Source organism: Cinclus cinclus, chromosome 29 (assembly GCF_963662255.1).
Source record: "Cinclus cinclus chromosome 29, bCinCin1.1, whole genome shotgun sequence".
NCBI lineage: Eukaryota > Metazoa > Chordata > Aves > Passeriformes > Cinclidae > Cinclus > Cinclus cinclus.
Window position 1 is genome coordinate 4,807,331 of NC_085074.1, and position 18,556 is coordinate 4,825,886.

The 18,556-nt window shown below is 59.4% G+C and overlaps 2 protein-coding genes across 4 annotated transcripts in view; both read right to left on the reverse strand.

Annotated features, from left to right (window-relative positions):
• Positions 1-2,173: 2,173 nt before the first annotated feature.
• On the reverse strand, positions 2,174-4,633 carry NKX6-3 (NK6 homeobox 3). Its single transcript, XM_062510727.1, has 3 exons — positions 3,888-4,633; positions 2,713-2,882; positions 2,174-2,637 (listed from the first exon to the last, which is right to left on the reverse strand). Exons 1-3 carry the CDS (start codon positions 4,258-4,260, stop codon positions 2,407-2,409), a joined length of 774 nt encoding a protein of 257 aa, XP_062366711.1. The 5' UTR covers positions 4,261-4,633; the 3' UTR covers positions 2,174-2,406.
• Positions 4,634-5,285: 652 nt separating this feature from the next.
• ANK1 (ankyrin 1) overlaps positions 5,286-18,556 on the reverse strand; it is a 54,902-nt gene continuing 41,631 nt past the window's right edge. The window contains exons 28-44 of one of the 3 annotated variants that reach the window (XM_062510723.1): positions 18,233-18,387; positions 17,822-18,033; positions 17,490-17,694; positions 17,226-17,322; positions 16,633-16,861; positions 16,325-16,450; positions 16,124-16,243; positions 15,823-15,907; positions 15,492-15,566; positions 14,888-15,019; positions 14,538-14,684; positions 12,319-12,871; positions 11,360-11,618; positions 10,071-10,154; positions 9,702-9,828; positions 9,226-9,361; positions 5,286-7,508 (exon numbers count right to left, since the gene is read on the reverse strand). In XM_062510723.1, the coding sequence (XP_062366707.1) occupies positions 9,249-9,361; positions 9,702-9,828; positions 10,071-10,154; positions 11,360-11,618; positions 12,319-12,871; positions 14,538-14,684; positions 14,888-15,019; positions 15,492-15,566; positions 15,823-15,907; positions 16,124-16,243; positions 16,325-16,450; positions 16,633-16,861; positions 17,226-17,322; positions 17,490-17,694; positions 17,822-18,033; positions 18,233-18,387 (2,719 nt within the window). In that variant the 3' untranslated portion in view covers positions 5,286-7,508; positions 9,226-9,248. Of the gene's footprint in view, positions 7,509-9,225; positions 9,362-9,660; positions 9,829-10,070; positions 10,155-10,328; positions 11,262-11,359; positions 11,619-12,318; positions 12,872-14,537; positions 14,685-14,887; positions 15,020-15,491; positions 15,567-15,822; positions 15,908-16,123; positions 16,244-16,324; positions 16,451-16,632; positions 16,862-17,225; positions 17,323-17,489; positions 17,695-17,821; positions 18,034-18,232; positions 18,388-18,556 lie in introns of those variants that run through there. The other 2 variants (XM_062510724.1, XM_062510725.1) reach the window with 2 other exon arrangements.

The window sequence follows — 18,556 nt, forward strand, 5'->3', positions numbered from 1 at the left end:
AAAGTTAATAAATTTAGCTCTAGATTAAAAGTATCGATCATTTCATTTGTAAGCAATAAATAACTGGGGGGGGAGCACTGGGCGGCCCATGGGGTAGGGGCTGCTGGCTCCGGCTGCAGCAGCCGTGCACCCCACTGGGGCCAGGAGCCCTCATATGCATTCTGCCCAGATGCTGGCATTGATTTGCTATTAGTCTCCACACACCACCCAGTAGCACATCATTCCCGGAGCTGCTATTAATGGCCTTTTGATAAATAATCACTTGTAAGTCAATAAATTTTTATTAAACAGTGTGGCGCTTTGATTTATGAAAATCCGACGGGGTTTGTCTGGGAGAAAAGGGATGCAGAATTGAAGCGGAGCTGCCATCCATCTGCCTGCCAGGCTGGCCTGCCTGTGCTCACACCCCCGGCGCAGCTGGCTCGGGGCTCTGCCCACACAGCCCGAGGCTGCCTGGCACCAGGCACAGGGTGGGCAGAGCTAGTGCTCGCTGCTGCCTGCCCCTGTCCTGAGCTCAGGACACCACAGGGCACCACTCTGCAGCAGCAGCAAGTGGTCAGTGGGGAAGTGGGAGCCACAGCGGGCAGCACTGGGAGGAGAGGGCATCAGTCCTGGCTGCTGGGCTGGGGCCCTGCACGGATCAGCACTGTTTGGGGTCCTGCCTCAGTGTGGGGATGCACAGGGCAGCCAGGCTGCAGCAGCCATTTGTCACTCTCCCTGGCTACAGCAGGCCCTTTGCCACCTGCTTTATTTGTCTCCCAGCCCTGACGTGGCATCAGACAGGTGTTAAACTACTTAATCACTTTAAAATTGTTTTAATTTTCTGTTTTGTATTGATCTCCACAGCACCAATTAATCAGCTCACTGGACCAGGCAGTTAGTACATTAAAAATTGTCAGCCAAGCTGGGCAGCTTAGAAAATGTTAAAAAAATATCCCACCAGCAGCCCCTCACTTCTCACACCATGTGGAACTTGCTCCTGCTGAGCGCTGACTGTCCACAGACAGTGATGTGTCTCTTCCACCAGCCCTGTGCACCATGCTCCCACGGGACCTGCCATCCCATATCCTTGCAGAGGGTCCATTAGCTCTGTCCTGGCCCAGCCTCTCTCCCATGGAGGCAGTGGAGGGGCTGCATGGCTGAGGGGGGAGCATTAAAAGTCCCATGCTCACTGCAGGGGCTGGACAGGCACCTATGCAGGGACAGTAGTCCCCTAAGCTCTGGACAAGTGGCACTGAGCAGCCAGGTCTCCTTGCAAAGGGCCCACAGCCCAGTGAGAGATCAGAGAGGGTTTTAAGCCAAGTGGGGGAGGTTCTATAGCAATGATCTGCAGCCCCACACAAGGCTGGTGCCCAGGCCCACTGAAAGGACCTAGTGCTCAGGAGCTTCAGCTGTCTCAGGCATGGATTCGGCCACCAGCCCATTGCAGGTAGTGCCTGCAGCAGCTGGGAAGGGCATCCCTTCACCAGCCCCATTCCTACTCCTTCCATGCCCGTGCCATGCTGCTAATCTGTGCCTGATGGGCCGGCAGCACCTTATCTGCTATCGATTTCCTTCCAAGACACAGCCCACGTGTTTGCTCACACCTGGCTGGCACTTAGTTGGCTCTTGGCTGAAAAACTTCCCGGCCTTCAGCACTGTGCCTGTGCCAGCTGGAGCTCCTTTGGTGTCCTAAGCAGGTAAGGACAGCTGGTCCTGTGCAGCACCCACAGCTGGCACGCCTCTGGTGAGCCACGGGGAGCCAGACCAGGGTGTGTGCAGACCCATGTGCAGCCCCCATTGCACAGGGGTGCAGCACAGAGCAGCGGGGGCCAACAGGTTGGCAGGCAAACACACTGGGGCTATTGATGCCACATCAATCCTGCAGCCCCGACAGGTGAATGGGCTCTCACTCACACTGTTAAGATAAATGATATTTATTTGCTGCTAAGAGCTTCCAATAAGAGGCCCCAGTGAGTGACTTTTGAACGAGTAGCTCTTGCTGCTGGTACACACCCAAACCAGAGAAAACCCTGGGAAAACCTCCAGGGCTCCCCTGTTTCTGTGGACACTTCCTGCCCCACACAGCACCACAGCATGGCCCTTTCCCCTGCCTGGCATGCAGACCCTACCCTGTACATCCTATCCCCAACCCTCCTCTGGCCCTGCCTCACAAGGCCACCCTGGACCACACGCCCACAAAACAAGTGCTGGGACTTGACTGGGACCTTTATTTCATCAATGCCCGTAACACAACTGCACCTCATTCTACAACACGTGCTGCTCCCAGCCCTGCTCCCCATCAGGCTGTCAGCCATCCCATCCCAACAGCCAGGCACCTGCTGCTGAGGGGAGTCACCCCCAGCAGGACAGAGGTGGCTGGGCCAGTCGCTCCTGGGCCCAGAGGGGCAGCTGTGCTGGTGCTGCTCAGCCGCTGTGCGTGCCCAAGCCCAGCATCGAGAAGGCTGCACGGTGCTTCCTCAGCAGCAGCCGGATCTTCTCGTCATCTGAGTCTGGGTCCAGGGGCTTGTTGTACTCATCGTCCTCGGTCTCAGAGGCTGCCCGCTCTCCGCCAGAGCCCCCCGCCCGCTGAGAGGATGAGGAGGGCTCCAGGGCACTCTTCTTCCTCCATTTGGTCCGTCGGTTCTGGAACCAGACCTGTTGCCCCATGGGCCCAGCTCAATTAGCAGCCAACACGCTGGCACCCCATGCCACACAGGGACCGATACTCACCTTCACCTGAGACTCAGTCATGCCAAGGGAATAGGCCAGCCGTGCTCTTTCCGGACCCGCCAGGTACTTGGTCTGCTCAAAAGTCTTCTCCAGAGCAAAGATCTGGTGTCCCGTGAAGGTTGGGCGCGTGTGCTTCTTCTTGTGGATGCTGTCAGCTAAGTGAGCAGGGGCTACAGGAGAGGAAGAGAGAAGTGGGTGAGCTCTTGGCAGCCTACAACTCTGGACAGTTCTCCCCTTGTCCACATGCACCAGCCCTCAGTGACCAAACAGTCCCTCCACACCTGCTCCCTTCCAAGTTAAAACTGTGTTCCTGTTTCAGGGCTTCAGCCCCATCCCAGGAAGGCTGAGCTGCCCACTGTGCAGGTCCCACACAGCCAGAGCCAGGCTAGGCACCTCCTGATCAAGGACAGTGCTAAGCGGTTGTGGTGAGAGGGTAAGGGTCACTATCAACAGTGCTTGACCCCAGAGCCATGCAGCGCAGGGAACGCCGTGCCCCCATGCCCCACACCTTGCAGGATGCATGGCACAGGACAGGCAGAGCTGGTAGCTGTGCCAGGAGCAGATGGCCAAACCGCCTGACCCATCTGCTCCAAAATCATCACCTGCAAAGGGGTGAACGGGACCAGAGCTGCAGGTTCTGAGCAGCTGCACCCAGCCTCCTGAGGCCTCCCATGGGACAGTGGATGCACCCATCTTACCTACCCCCCGGGACAGCAGCAACATGCTCTGCAATTCCCCTGACAGCTGTCCACCAGGAAGGCAGTGCTGCCGGCCTGGGGCTGGCCATCCTGCCTGTCTCCGCCATGAAGTGAAGCAGGCACTGATCCCCAGTGAGGCTGGCTGAGAGACAGGCAGGTCTTGTCAGTCAGAGGGCTCTGCCTGTCCTTGCCAGCTGTGGCTGCCTGGGGGCAAAGCATTAGCATTTGTCACTAGAGCTGCCCCTGCTCCTGAGCCAAAAGTTCTGTGAGAGTTTGACGTCCAGCAGCTCTGGCACTGGGGTCTTTCCCACCGCCCTGGGTCAGCCAACCAGCTGTGCCTCGTGTAGGGCGACGGAGAAGACACAGCCTGCCCCACGCCCCTGCCCTAGCGCCGACGGGTCAGGACTCCGCGCGGTGCCCGTCACCGGCGGGACCCAACCACCCAGCACCCGGCCGCTCCGAGCCCACGGTACTTACGGCCGCCGCACTGCCGCCACTCCGGGGCCGCCTCCGCCCAGCAGCTCCGTCCCCGCGGCAGGTACTCGCCACCGGCCTTGGGGAGAGCGCCCACCTGGGGCCCGTAATAGACGCCCGGGGAGCTCAGTCCGTTAAATCCGCCCGCGTGGGGGTAGCCGGGGAGGAGGCTGCTGCTCGGTGTCGCCGCGGGCCGGCCGAGGATGTCCGAGATGCCGTGCGGGGTGCCAGCAGCCAGCTGGGCACCCAGTCCGGGGGCTCCCAGCTTGTAGAAGGAGCTCTGCACCGAGTACTGGCAAACGGGCGCCTTGGCCTCGGGGAAGGGGCCCAGCGAGGGACCGTTGAGCAGGAAGGTGCCCGGCAGGTTGGCATCCATGGCTCTAGCACCGAGGCGGCCCTCAGCGCCCGGAACCCCGGAGGTGCGATGGCTGGCCCATTACCACCGGCCTGGCGGGCTGCAGAGCCCCAGAGTCCGCCCTGGCCCGCGGAGCCCGGCTGGCACTGGGATCCCGGCGGGGGCCGGGGCCGCGGGCAGCCCGGGGAGCGCCCGGTGACCTGGGGGGGGCTCCGGCCCCGGACCCTCAACTTGGGCTCGGCCAGCGCCAACATTTCTCTAATAAAGACGAGCCCTATTAGAATAACGCGCGCCCATTGGCCGGCAGGCTGCAGGCCGCGCGCCCATTGGCCGGGCCTCGGCGACCGCGGCCGCCATTGGCTGAGCCAGAGCAGCAGCGCGCGATTGGTCCGGCCCAGACAAATTGCGCTTTGAACACCGGCGGTGGCGGCGGCGGGAGCGGGAGGGACGGGACGGGACCGGACCGGAGCGGGAGGGACGGGACGGGACGGGACGGGACGGGACGGGACGGGACGGGACGGGACCGGAGCGGGAGGGACGGGACGGGACGGGACGGGACCGGAACGGAGCGGGAGGGACGGGACGGGACGGGACCGGAGCGGGAGGGACGGGACGGGACGGGACCGGAACGGAGCGGGAGGGACGGGACGGGACCGGAGCAGAGCGGAGCGGGAGGGACGGGACGGGACGGGACCGGAGCGGAGCGGAGCGGGAGGGACGGGACGGGATACGGGGCCGGAGCGCGGGGCGGCGCGGATGCTGGACAGCGCCGGTCGGGCCGGTGCTCTCAGCCGGGGACTCAGCAGCGCCGCTGCCCCGGGACAGCCCCCGCAGCGCTGGGGCTTCCAGACTCTTCCCCCCTCGCCCAGCCCGGGAGGAGCCGCCGCAGTCCCTCGGGCGAGCGCACGCTCCTGCTCCCTTCAACTCCCCCAGGAATAGCAGAGCACAAGAAGCCGCCACTCCCACGGCTGCCCCCGCCCTCCCGGCAAGAGGGGACCCGCTCCCGTGGTCTCCATTTTCGCACCTTTGGAAAAGCAGAGACGAGATGCTGTTTGTGTTCATTTATTTATTAATTCATAGCTGGTGTACAGGGAAATGATCTATACATCAGGGCCTAAGACGGGAAGATCCAAAAGGCTTGTTTCCATAACAATTAAAAAAAGAAAATAAAAGTTATTTTTAAAACTTCTAAAAAGCTTCTAATGTGCAGACTGCAGCATTCTCTAGGCTCAATGTTGGGTGCAGCCTCCCCCTACCAGCCCTACAAGCAATCTGAGCGCGAAGCAATGTCACTGCAGGTGCCTGGCACAGTCGCAGCACAGCACATTCCCTACGGCATACACAAGGCCAAAGCACTGGACCCACACACAACTCTAGGGTGATGCTACAGAGTCAGCTGTTGCAGTGGGTCTAGGGAGGTTATTGTACGCAGCAAGGGTGATGGATGGAGAGTCTGTGCCTATATGGCTCAACTTTGGGGTGGGGAGGGGACTGCTTTGCTCTCCAAGGCTAAGCTGGGTCAGTTGCTTCACTGGAGTGAGGCTTCTCGGCCACAGGGCAGTCAGGGGCTCTCCCAGCACACGTGCACCCACTGAAAGGCAGGGCTGCCCTGCCAAGGCCACCATCACATGGCCTGAAGCTGGAGGTGCGCTCGTTCTGCACCTGGCCACAGAGAACAAATTCAGACTCTGCAAAGCAGGTCCATGGCCACTTCCAGGAGAAAGAGCAGGGGGTCCCCACATCACTGTGCTACGAACACCAGGTCCCCACATCACTTAGGTAAAGGACAAGGTCAGGGACCTGGGACCAAATGCCACCTGCGCTTCTGGGGCCAAGTATTACAAGTTCAATCTACTGCCCGACTTTGAGCTGCCTGGGCAGCTCTGCCCAGCACTGCTCTCTGGCTGGAGCAGCTGGTCTGAGGCTGCACCAGCCCCCAGGGCTCAGGCTGCTGCCTTGGCAGATTCCACCTGGAGAAAACGCAGCCACCAGGGCAGCAGCCCCATGTCTCTGGGATTGGTCCTGGAGTATCCAGGGCTGTAACCCCCCATTGCAGGGAGGCCAGGGACCCTGCAAAGCCCTTGCCTGGGGTGCATATTGCACAGCTGCTGGCTATTGCTTGCTCCTGGCTCATCTCCTGAGCAGATATTGTGCTGAGTAGAGCTAGGCACAACCCCATGTGTGGCACAAGCACCCACTGCTCTCTCTCACTGCATATCCTCCCTGGGCCCCAAGCACCTCAACACAAGCCTACAGCTTCAACCCAGCTGGAGCTAACACAAACTGGGGCTGGACCATGGGGCTGCACCTGTAGCCCACCCTCTTCAGGCCAGGAAGGGGCCAGGCTCAGGCAGAGTGGCACAGGTCAGGGGTGGGCTGCTGCCCTCTCACTCCTATAGCCTTCCTGCTCCATTCACCAGAGCTGCTCACATATTCCAAAGGCTTTGCCCATCCTGCAGCCTGAAGAGGTATTTGAGAGCAGAGCTGTTAGTGCTTTGTACATACTGCTAGAGTGTCCCTAGGGGTTTGCATAGTATTTATTGGTTCATATACACAAGGCTGATTGCTGTACAGTTTACACTTTCAACATAAGCAATGAGCTCAGTGCTCAGCCCAGAGCTCTGCCCTGGCAGGAGACATTGCACGTGCTGGGAAGAGGAAGGGCAGCCCTGCACCAGTCCCTCCGCCCAGTGCAGCTGTGCTCCCTGCAGCCTCCCCTTGCACCCTCTGGCCACTGCTGCCCTCCCCAAAACCCAACACTCACAGGGAGGGATGAGAAGCAAGTCCAGCAGAGGCAGCACAGGCATTTGCTGGGGGGGCAAGCACCTCTCCTTCCGTGCTGAGCCGCGCCATGCTATCCCAGCTTTCCTCTTGCAGCTGGAGCACAGACGTGGGGATGCATCTACACACGCAATCACACGGAGGTGGAATCTCTTTCCCTTTCATTCTCTTCTACTCCAGCTCTTGCCTCCCAAAGGAGCTGAGAGCACATCCCTGTGGTGTGTGGTGCTGTCTCTGGGCTCCTGGCAGCAGCGGGGCAGGGATGGAGGCCCCTCATCAGTTTTAAGTACTGTAGCTCATGCGTCTTGCAGTCAGTCAGTCATGCGGATAGGACGGTAAGTATGTCTCATACAGAAATCATGCCATTAGCCTATAGAAACATGTACAGCCAGCTCTGCTCCCCTCCACTCTCTGCTTTCCTCGCCCCTCTTCTCAGGTATGTGTCAGAACGTGTGTGAAGTTCAGTGGTTTGGTGTTGAGGTGCGATCCTGGAGAGACACAGAGACACGGAAATGGGGTTAACAGGCATTCAAGGTGGCACATCCAGGATAAATGGTGGGGGCAGCCAGCTACATAGCTGGGAAGTCCCTTCTGTACACTGTGCTTGTCCTACGTGCATCCATGCTGCCAAGCAACCATAAGACAAGTGTTAGGGGATGTCAGACAGTGGCAGGCCTGGAACTAGGAGCAATGACATCGATGGTATTGATGGTGGTGCCCCATCTGCAGAGGGCAGCAAGCAGCAGCTGAGCTGCACCAACTGCAACGTGGCACTGGGAAAGAGCTGGGAGGGCTGCTGTAGGTTCTGGGATGGAGGAGGCCAGCCTTGAGCCCCCCACCTCAACTAGGGTGACTGACTGCACCCCACTCTCCCAGCAGTGAGGAAGACCTTTCCCAGTGCACAACCTGGGCCACTTTCACACAATGGAAAACTGTAAAAGCAAAGCAACAGGAGTGGTGCCCCAGAGAGAGGCAGAGTCAGGGAATATCTGGGAAGTGGGGCAGGCAGATGGGGACAGAGTCTGCGTGAACATGTGCCCACAAGCATAAGCCTCTCGACCTTCATACACCCACACAGCTCACTAATTCTCTCCACTAGAGTGGAGAGAGTGCAAAGGACCAGCTGCCCCTGCTTGGCAGCCTCCTACCAGGAGGCAGTGCTGGGCAGCTGGGGAGCACACATGCAACATCTTCCCCCAGTGCTGCACTGTCCCAGCAGTGAGTGTGCAGAGAAAAATGATGCAGCTGGGCTCAAGTGTGCTGTGCCAAGCACCCTGCCTTGAACCTGGTCTAGTCCTACTCTACAGGGAAGGCAGGAGATCAGGGAATACACAAGGGGCCATTCTGAGCTCAGTGGGGAACAGTGGAAGAAATGTCCTAGATCAAAGGTGGGTGCCCTACTGTCAGCCCCTACAGGTATCACATTCCTGCACCCGCCACTCCTGCATCCATACTGTCCCGAAATTCCCCAGCAGTACCCTGCCAAGGCCTGCCCCATCTCAGCTTCAGCAGACCTCAATGCTTTCCCCTACACGGCTGGCAGAGGCAGCAGCTGCGTCTCCCAGAACAGTGCTGTGAGCAGCGAGGAGCAGGTGAGAGGCAGTAGGCTACAGCCCCACAGAACTGGGACACCCTTCATTCTGACCCACAGCTCTGTCAGTGCCCAGCTGCAGCCCTTGGGAAGGGGGACACCAAGGTACCAGCTCCAAGGGCTGGTCTCATCTGCCGCAAAGCTGCACAGTTCGTGCTCATGCATGAAGGGGTTAGCTCTGCTCAGACCCCATGCAAATGCAATCTAGCCCCTGGAATGGCTCTGGACAAAGACCATCCCTCTGTCTGTAGCCCAGCAAAACCAGGAGTAACTACTCTTGTGATCCTGTCACTGGGGACCACCACCCTGAGCAGCCAGGATGCTGTCATGGCAGTAGCAGCCCTTGGCACTGTGGTTGCAGTGGGGTGCCGTGCACAAAGCTGGCTGGAGCATCGCTGCAGACCTGTGCCCTAAGCACCCAGGAGCAGGTTATCAGAAGGGGCACATCGATGCCCACTCTCAGTCTTTTGCTGCAGCACAGCAAACCCTCTCTGCAGGCCAGGAGCTGGGTACAGCCCGTCACATTTCTTCCAGGAGAACGCGCACGACCAGCAGCTCAGTGCAGGCAGCAGCACGGAGAGCCAGGACAGAAGGAAGAGGAAAGGCAGGGTTACCTCAAAAGAGGCCATTTGAGGGGTCACTGCTTCCCCCTTTTCAGGCTGGCTCGTTTCACTATCTGAGCCCCCATCCTGCCCCCAGAGACCTCTGGTTTCGGGACACGCACTCGCACCTCCTCCTGAGGAAGCCGCAGGGCAGGAAGCAGGACATCACCCAGGTGAACAGACAGACACAGAGAAGAGGACAGGAGAGGGAAAGGTGGAGTCAGTTGGCAGGCAAAAAAAAAAAAACATCAAGCAAGAAGACTGGTGCAGTGGGCAAGGATTTGCCCCTGAAAGTCTTAGAGGGGAAACTGGAGAGGAGTGCAGGGCAGAAGAAAGCACAGAGAGTGACATTGTCTCAGAGCCTGGGTGTCCTGCTGAAGCCCTGAGAGTCCTGGGTGCTGGCCCAGGCAGGCTGCCTGCAAGGCAGGGCTATGAGCCACACTGTACCTTGGCGCCCAGACCATCCCGGTGCAAAATGGAGTATTTCGTGAAGTGATCATCCTCAGCCTCCAGGTCTTGGGGCTCCTGCAGGGAGCCCTCCAGAATCAGCTCCTCCTGTTCCTGCCTGTCACCCGTGTCACCAGGGCCCAGCTGACGCACCACCTTCCGGATAATCTGTGGAGACCCACACAGCTGGGTGTCACAGCTAGCCCCAGGGCACCATGACTCCCTCCTCATGCAGTCTGGTCCCAAACTGCACGCGGTGTGCAGCCTCTGTCTCATGCGCTGGAGAAGTGTCCTGACTGTAACCGAAGACAGTGGGACTGGACGAATGCCCTACATGGGCCCCGGGCTACAGGGGTGGAGGGGAGAAGAGGAAGGCTGCATGCCCTTGCCGTATCTTGCCGGTCACTCACCTTCTTGGTGATGATATTGCCTTGATCATCTGTGAACTGCTCCTCAGTGACCTGCTCTCCAGGGAGATGAAGGGCTTCATTCCCCTGCAGGAACAGGAGGGAGATCAGGGCACGTGAGGGCGGCGAGGGGAGTCGTTTTGCAGGTAGAACAACACACCTGACATGCACCCCACAGCCTCCGTCTCCCGCCCTGCCCTGGCCCTTCACTGCTCTCCTCTGCATCTGCCCTGGGGCTGCTCTCAGCTCCCCGCTCGTTACCTTCAGGAGGACGCGCCGGCGGACGACTCTGGCCGAGAGAGCCTCCTCGTCATCCGCCAGCCCCGGGCTCTCCCCGAGCTCCTTGTCCAGCTCACGATGGGCGTGTTTGAGCAGGAAGCGGACAGAGCCCCTGACGATGTGCATGACGTTCTGGCAGCTGACCAGGAAGAAGGCCAGAAGCACCAGGGCGATCAGCAGCTGGGCCAGGAAAGCCCACATCGTGCCTGGGCACGCACAGCCGCCCGTGTGCGCGGCTCGGAGCCGCCGTCGGAGCCCGGCCGTGCCCTGCGGCTCTGCAGCCTGCCCGGGTCAGCCGGAGCCGCTGTCACCGCAGCGCTGCCGGCGGTGGGCGGCGAGAAGGGGGCGGGCGGGTGGGGCAGGAACAGCCCCGCTCAAAGTCATGGGGCCAGCGCTGCCCCTGGCAGCCGGCGGGACCGCTTTGTCCCTCTGCTCTGTCAGCTTGCCCGGCAGCCTGGCCTCCTGACCGTGCTGGGAGGGCGGCGCGCACTCCTCTGTCGCGGGACACATGAAGCCCTGGGCAGAAGCCAGGCTTTGGGGAGCCACCGGGACCACGCGTGACTCAGGTAACGCACGCGGCAGAGCGGAACAGGCGCTCCGAGCATGGCCGTGCTGCCGGGATGGCTGTGTGCCCCGGCTGGGGAGAGGTGCTCGCCCTCACCTTGTACCTGCTGGCCGTGTGTGACCGTGGCATCAAGCCCACCACCCAGCCTGGCCCCTAGACCAACTCTATTTCTGGCTCCAGCAGGCTGTTGGGCTGGCAGCCAGGGCAGATACTCAATAAGGAACAAGCCTGGGAGGGTGACTGGGTTATAAATGGAGAGCAAGAGCTCAGGTATCAAGCACAGCAGGCTATTCTGGGCTGAGAGGTGCCCCAGGGGACAGGAAGTATGCCAGAAGAGTTGGGGAGCTAGCACCTACTCTGCCTGCCTGGCCGTGCAGCAGGGTCCAGAAAAGGCTGTTCATGGGGTCACCGCTTCACCTGCAGGGCTGTCTCCTGCTTCTACCCTCACCTGCCCAAAGAAGCGGCTGTCGGCCTCCTCCTGCCAGCCGCCTGTGGGGTGCTGAGGCTGCCAGTCGCTGTCCTCTGCAGAGCTGATCCGCATCAGCTCCGTGGCTGGCATCAGGACCTGCTCTTGCTCCTGGCCCTGTGCCCCAGAGGCTGTGGTGTGCGTTGGGAGCAGCCTTCGGGTGACTCCCTCCTGCCAGGAGCCCGCTGTCAGGTCCTGTAGGCAGGAGATAAAGGAGCCTTCTGCATTCCAGTCCCTCAGCCTGGGCACCAGAGAGGGACAGGGATAGGGAGAGAGAGACAGAGAGAGAGAGGCAGTCAGCTTTGCATGGAGTGCTGCACCCTGAGCACCAGCCGAGCTCCGGCAGGCACACCAGCACTGCCTGCACCCCACAGGCCCTGGCTCTACTCCCCAGCTCACGGCGCTGCTGGGTGCCTGGCAGAAGCAGCACAAAACACACAGATGCTCAAAAGGCACAGGCCAACTCTATGCCATGCTCCCTGCCCATCCTACAGCCTCATGGCTTGGCTGCCAGGGTCTGAGGCAAGAGCATGCTGTGCTCTCATGGCCTGGTGTGGTCTAGCTCTAATGTGGACTAATGTGGAGCATTTCTGGATGCTGCCATGGGACCTCATGGGTCCAGTGCCACTGGGAATATGGGAGGAGGCAACCCAGGTTAGGGTTAGCTCTTGTAAGTACAACCTACATGCAGGGCCTGGCTGACTGGGGTCCCTTCCAGTTGTTCTGCAAGGAGCCCTCCAGAGCATTGCCACAAAGGTGTGAGGCACTCAGCCCAACCATTGTTCTAGGTACTGCAGATGCCTGGGCTCCAGAGCTGGAGACCAGCAGGGAAGCAAGCCAAGCAGGGAGACTATTTTGCAGCTGGCCCAGCACAAGGCAGTAGCTGGCAAAGCAGTTGAGCTCCCCTACCACAGTCACTCTGGTGCCCCGGGCTGCAGTACCTGTCTGCACTCTTCTCCACAGCATGGCTAAAGGTAGGTGATGTCATGATCCTGGCTTGCACCTTCTGCTGAACTGAAACAAAAGAGACTTCACTCTCCGGGTCCTGCTCCCCAGTCCCTGGTTGATGATCACCAGATGGCATCTTCCCCTCTGGCCTTTGCCCCTCCTCCTGCTCTAGAAGGTCAATCAGGCCATTCATGGCATCTGAGTCCACTGTGTCATCCTCAACCAGATCCATAGAGCCCATGTGGTCTGGGCCATGAGCATCTGCTAGAAGTTGCCCTGGGAACCGGCCTTCGCTTGTGGCATCCGAGTCCTCAGCCTTGCTGCACTCCAGAGAGGAGTCCTCAGCAGTCACCAGCGAGGGGGTGAGTCCCGAGGACCACACCTGCATGTCGGACATCTCCATCAGGGCATCCTGCTCAGTGGCAGCCATGGGGATAGCATCCATGATGGCCACCTCATTCCAGTACTGGTCGGCACGCAGCGGGGATGGCAGTGTGTAATGCAGGGAGGCAGGGGACAGCAGCTCGTCCTGCAGTGAAGCGTAACCTATATGGGCAGACAGAGGCATCATGTCCAGCAGCCATCTCACGCACGCACAAGCACAGTAGGGCAAAAGGGAAACAGCTTCTGGGAGGATGACTGCCCTAAGGACAGCAGTGGTCATGCTGGTCACAGCCCCCTGTGGCCAGGCTGAGCAGGGCTGTGCTCACAGCAGCAGCTGCTTTCACATGGTCCCTGCAAATTCTGCCATGCCTCCCTTCAAGTCCTGGGGCTGGTTTGGGCAGGTCCTGGGGCTGCCTCCTTCCTGTGAGGAGGACTAGCCTGGTGTTCACACGATTCTCCATCTACATTGCAGGACACAGTGCCCTCTTTGCTGCCCTTCTCTACCAGACCCCTGGTCCCTGCCCACAGCCCCCATCCAGCATCAGCTGGCTGGCAGTTAGCCTGGAGTTCAAGTAGCCAACGCTGGCAGGCACCAACTCTCAAAGCCAAACACTCTCCACAGCACAGAGGAGCAGGTTGGAAGCACCATGAGCAGAGGATGGCCCCAAAACATGCCATGCAACCCCAAGGCCCTGCAGAAGGCAGCCAGTGCCTTACAACCCTGTTGGTGCCTCCAGTGATACAAGCCATTGTTCTGTCTCATTGCCCAGGGCCATGTGCACAGCTCAGGCACATCCATACAAACTACAGCCAAGCCAGGCACTCCCACCCATGCAGATGGCTTTGCTCAGCCTTTTTCAGTTTGAGCCATTTTTTCACCCCTGGAGATGAGCAGTGAACCTGTTCTTCTCCCCTGGCAGCCAGGGAATGCCAGCCAGAGCCAAGGCACAGGGTACGGCTGGGACCCTTGGCACAGAAAGGGCACCTCACCCGTGAGCATCCAGGTGCCTGGCCAGGGCATGCAGTGCAGTGCCAGTGAGGGAAATAGTGTGGGACTGTGCAGGAGGAGATGCTGGGATGCCTGGGATGGCTGCTTGCAAGCATGACAGCTGTAAGAGGGCAAGTCCCTGATGACATGCAGTCGCTGCAGCAGGATGCAGCTCCCACAGGGCTTAGCTGAGGTGGAGACAGTGGAGACAGGCAGTGGAAGATGAGAGAAGGAGAGGTCAGGATGAGCTCAGTGGAGAAAGGTGAAAAGAAGTGACCCACAGGAGTGCCCGCACCTGGCAGCACTAGGTGGCATGTTTGAGAAAATAGAACAAGGGGAGAGACAGAGAGGGAGAGAGCGATGAGCCAGCACTGCAGGGGCAGAGCCACAGGGCAGGGCTGTAGCAGCACGAAGCCCTGCCCCTGTCTGATGTGCCGGCTCCCCAGCAGCATATGCCACAGCTGACTCTGGCTGTGTCCCCACACCCAGGCATACTCTGCCTGGGACCCAGCCCAGGACCACCACCACAGCTGTACAGGCAGGACTCAGTGAGCTCCCTGGCCACTGATCAGCTAGCACAGCCAGAGACACCTCTCACTGGTACGCTGGGATAAGGAACACATGTCAATCCCACCTGGAGAGTTTCTGAGAAAGCAGTATGGCAGAGTCTAGCTTTCTGCAGCATAAGCCCCAGTGAGGAGGCCACATCTGTCAATAATGCCTTGTGCCCACTCAGTTCTCAGTGGGCACAACCTGGTCAGGCAAGACACCAGCCCCAATTTCTGCACACACTCTGCCCCCAGGGCCCTCCTGCATTCCCTGTCAGAAGCTGGGGCTCACCATTCATCTGGGATGGTGAGAGGGAGTAGTCTCTGTCCGTGTAGCGCCAGCTTCCCTTCAGGCTGCGGCTCTGCCGACCAGAGCCCTCCAGCATGTTGACAATCTCACCACGGTCGATGTTCCTCAGTGCCGTGTACAGGTTCTCTACTGCAGGGGGAAGGTGTAGTTAGCAAACTAGTCACTTGGGGGGACACAGCCATGCCCCAGACACCCTCTAGGTGGTCAGGGAAGGCAAATATGCATGAACCACTGCTGTAAAGCCAGCCAGTGATCCTTGAAGATGCAGACACTGCTCTGTGTAACTAGCCCTGCCACCTCTGTGCCTGCAAAAGGGCACCACAACTACTCACTCTTGACATTCTTGCCCTCGCGGCTGGCCCAGAGGTTGAGTAAGGCTATGCTCTGCTCCAGAAGGGAGTTGGGGTTCTCCACACGTATTCTGTTGATGTCATCCACCCCAAACTGCAGCTCACGTGCCAGCTCTGGGGAAAACACCACGTTGGTATCACACCCTCTGGTGCCCACCACAGGCCTAGGGACACTGGGAAGGGCTCAGCAGGAGCAGTGCAGAGACCCTCTGTCACATACAATTGAACACAGCTGAACAGGCAGGAGCAGGAGCTGGGATGGGGCAAGGCTTGAAGCCCCCCTGCTCAGGCTGGCTGTGACTAGTGCTGTAGGGTCTCATGCTGACAAGTGTGGGCTCTGCCATCGGATGTGTGGCTGCAATGAACAGCAGCAGTATGTACAGCTCCTAACAAAGCCCTAGCCCGGTACCCGTGTGTGTGAATATGTGCACAGCCATAGGAAGGTTCACTTCAGTGCCTTGGAACGCTCCCAGCAGGGGTGCAGTGCAAAACAGTCACTACACCTGGAAGTACACTTCCAGCCTCCCCAAGTGTCAGCTTTCCGGGAAGTGTTGTGCACCCTCAGAACTGTCAGGTGTGGACTCACCGGCCCAGCTGAGGCCCAGCTGTTCTGCTATGTCAACCATCTTCTGGTCTGCCTTGTCTGTGCTGCTCAGAGAGCCTGGAGGGGAAGAGGGAGTCACAGCTCAGCTGCACAGGGCCTGCACCAGAGTGGTGAGGGGAATGGGGGGCTGGCCATCAGGGCCACACCGGCCCTTAGGCACAGCACTGCCCTGCAGGCAGGACCAAGGAAACCTTCAGGGAAAGGGAAGTGCTGCGAGTGCAACTATGACGGGATTATCCCAGCCTTTCCACTGGCTTAAGCACCCCAAGTGCAGGTAGTGAGTGGGCTGGAATGGTCCCAGCAGGCTGCATACCAAAACTGGTCTCACTTAGAATGCTGTATCGCTCCCGCAGAGACAACGGTGTCAGTGTCCTCCTCCGCTCCTCACTGCCGCTTCCCTGTGAAAGTGGTGAAAAACCAAGGGGTCAACAGCTTGAAAAGAGGGCAGCAGCTCTGCCCTGACACGACTGGTTCTCCTTCAGCCCCGGAGTAGCGTGACGTGGCCACGTGGAGCAGGTGAAGAAGGAAGCTGACAGCAAGGGCTGTCCCCTGCACTTGGGGAAGGACTGGGCCCTCACTGCCCCCTACCATAGTGCCAGAGACCCTACACTGACCTTGGTGCAGGGTGGGATGCTGATGTTCAGGTGGCAGAGCACATGCTGGAGGTCCTCGTATTTCATGGCCTTGCGCAAGAAAGACAGGGAGCCACTGGCTTCCCGGCTGCTGTCCCGGACCTGAGCGCCAGAGCCCAGTTAGGTGGCTTGGCACAAGCCAAGGGCCCTAACTGCTTGCCCAGTCCTGTACTCTGACTTTACCTTGATGGGGATGACAAGACGATTCTCCCGGAAGGACTGGAAGAGGAAGGTGCGGGGCTGAGCGGCCTTCTTGACAGGCACCAGGTTCCCTGAGAGTTCGACGTGCAAAGGCATTCCTTCCACCACCTGACGGGGAGCAGAAAATAGGCTCGGACCCTGTGCAGAGCTGCTTCTCCTGCTCCTGGACAGGGCAGGAAACCCTGGCTCTCCTAGCCAGGCCAGGGCCAGGCCCTTCCACTGGCATCAGTCTCCCTTCACTTTGTTATCCCTCTCCCTGCTGCCCTCCACACATGCTGCTGGGGACAAACCTCAATGTCCCTGCTGCGGGCCACCTCAGTGAAGTTCTCATGCTGCTCTAAAGTCTTGTCAACCTTGTCATCAGTCATGCAGTAGCAGCGCAGCCGGCCTTCTCGTGCATCATTCATCTTGGCAAATACCACGAATTTGGCCATGTAGGGCACAGCTGTCAGCTCCTTGTACAGCATGGTGGCAAAGTGCACAGCCTCAGCTGTGCGTGGGCAGTCAGCCAGCCAGAACCTGCAGGAGATCTGGGTCGGGGTGCTGCTGGGCATGGCACCAGGGAGCTGCCCCTACCCTCTCAACAGCCAACTGGACTGCAGAGGAAGACCCAAGAGTTCTGGACACAGGTGTAGCCCTTATCTGTGATGGGGACACACCCAAGTACAAGTAATTTTCCCTTTCCTTCTGTACACCCAGCTGTCATGAGTGCTTCCTGGAGTGTGCTCAGGAATGGGGGTCTCAAGGCTAGAGGAAACCACCCTGCATGTAGGAATAGGGCAGCACAGCACCAGCGGTAAGGGTCTTTTTCTGGCAAAGTCTGTAGCAAGGCCCAAGGAGCACCAGATATCTTCAGACAGGCACACGTTTGCCCAGCACTCACCTGGCAGACACATTGGTGGTAAAATTTGCACACTCATTTTCATAGACCAGCTTTGTGGTGCCTGTTATGTCTTCCCACTGGGCTTGGGCTGTCCCTCCTGCAACAGAAACCAAGGGTGAGCATACTGTCTTTCCATAAGCCCAGGGTCTGCATCCCCTAGGCATTTGGTTTCTCCACAGCTGTGCCCTTTACTGAGCTCCCTTGAGCTGCATCCCCCTGAGGCAGCCCAGCCCATCCCCATGGAGAGCACGCTTGCAGCCTCACCGATCACACTGCAGAGCAGACGCAGGCTGGTGGTGTCACCCTCACCACTGTCTCGGGGGTTGTCCTTCCAGGACGGTGGCAGTGGGATACGGAGGCCGATGGGGCGGTGGAACTTCCTCCGTCGTGGCTCTACTGTGACAATGGGACTGAAGGTCGCTTGGTTCCCCAGAAGCTTAGTCACCAACTCATCGGGCACAGGCTGTGCCTGTGGGTAGCACAAGGTTGGGCATCAGGGATGGTTTTTCCCCAGGCTGGAGCACAGCCTGGGCTTGCTGCCCACCCCTGACTGCAGAAGCATGTCTGGGCCCCAGGCCAGGCTCTCTGAGGCTCACCTGCAGGGCCAGCCTCACTCTTTTGGTGACAGCAGTGTCTGGGAAGGTGGCCTGTACCATGGGCACCAGTGTGCTTTTCAAACACCCTCCCTCAGGGCCAATCATATCGCAGTCCTGGCAAATCCGGGACATGACCACAAAGTAGAGAGGGAAGTCAGTGGTGATGATGCGGCAGACCCTCTTCTTATCTAGCTCCTCCTGGCTCTCCAGCTCTGCAAGGGCAGCACAGCCATCAGGGGTCATACACCAAGCCTGTGGCTGTCACTCAACACCCCTCTGTGCCACACTGACCACAGCTCTCAGCCCCATTCCAGCACCCAGGCCACCGCAGCCCTGCCTGCAGGGAGCCCTGAGTGTGGAGACTGCAGGGAGCTGTGAGATGTGCAGCCCCTGCTCTCCTGGCATGCTCACCCTCGTCCATGCCATTGAGCAGCTGGTCCATGTAGCTCTCCTCGTAGCGGTTGCGGTGCTCCTTCCACACAGAGCCATTCTCACTGCGCAGCACTACCAGCTCGCGGTCTCCACGTCCGTACGAGGCAAAGTGTGGAATCTCCACAATGACAGGGCTGCAGACAGCAGAGCAAGGCCCCTGGCACCCACAAGCTGCCACAAGGACGCGCAGGCACGAAGATGGCCCTGGGCAAAGTGCCTGCCCATGCTGTGCAGCTGCTGGGGGAAGGACTGCTGACCTCCCTCTTTCTGGGAAAGAGGGCTCTGCCCCTGGTGGGACAGGGC

Excerpts from the sequence above, each read along its gene's own strand:
- NKX6-3 (XM_062510727.1), bottom strand. The coding sequence starts at position 4,260 with ATGGATGCCAACCTGCCGGGCACCTTCCTGCTCAACGGTCCCTCGCTG. Across the intron at positions 2,883-3,887 it reads GTGGCGGCAGTGCGGCGGCC|CCCCTGCTCACTTAGCTGAC; the intron begins GTAAGTACCGTG and ends CCTCTCCTGTAG. Across the intron at positions 2,638-2,712 it reads TGACTGAGTCTCAGGTGAAG|GTCTGGTTCCAGAACCGACG; the intron begins GTGAGTATCGGT and ends ATGGGGCAACAG.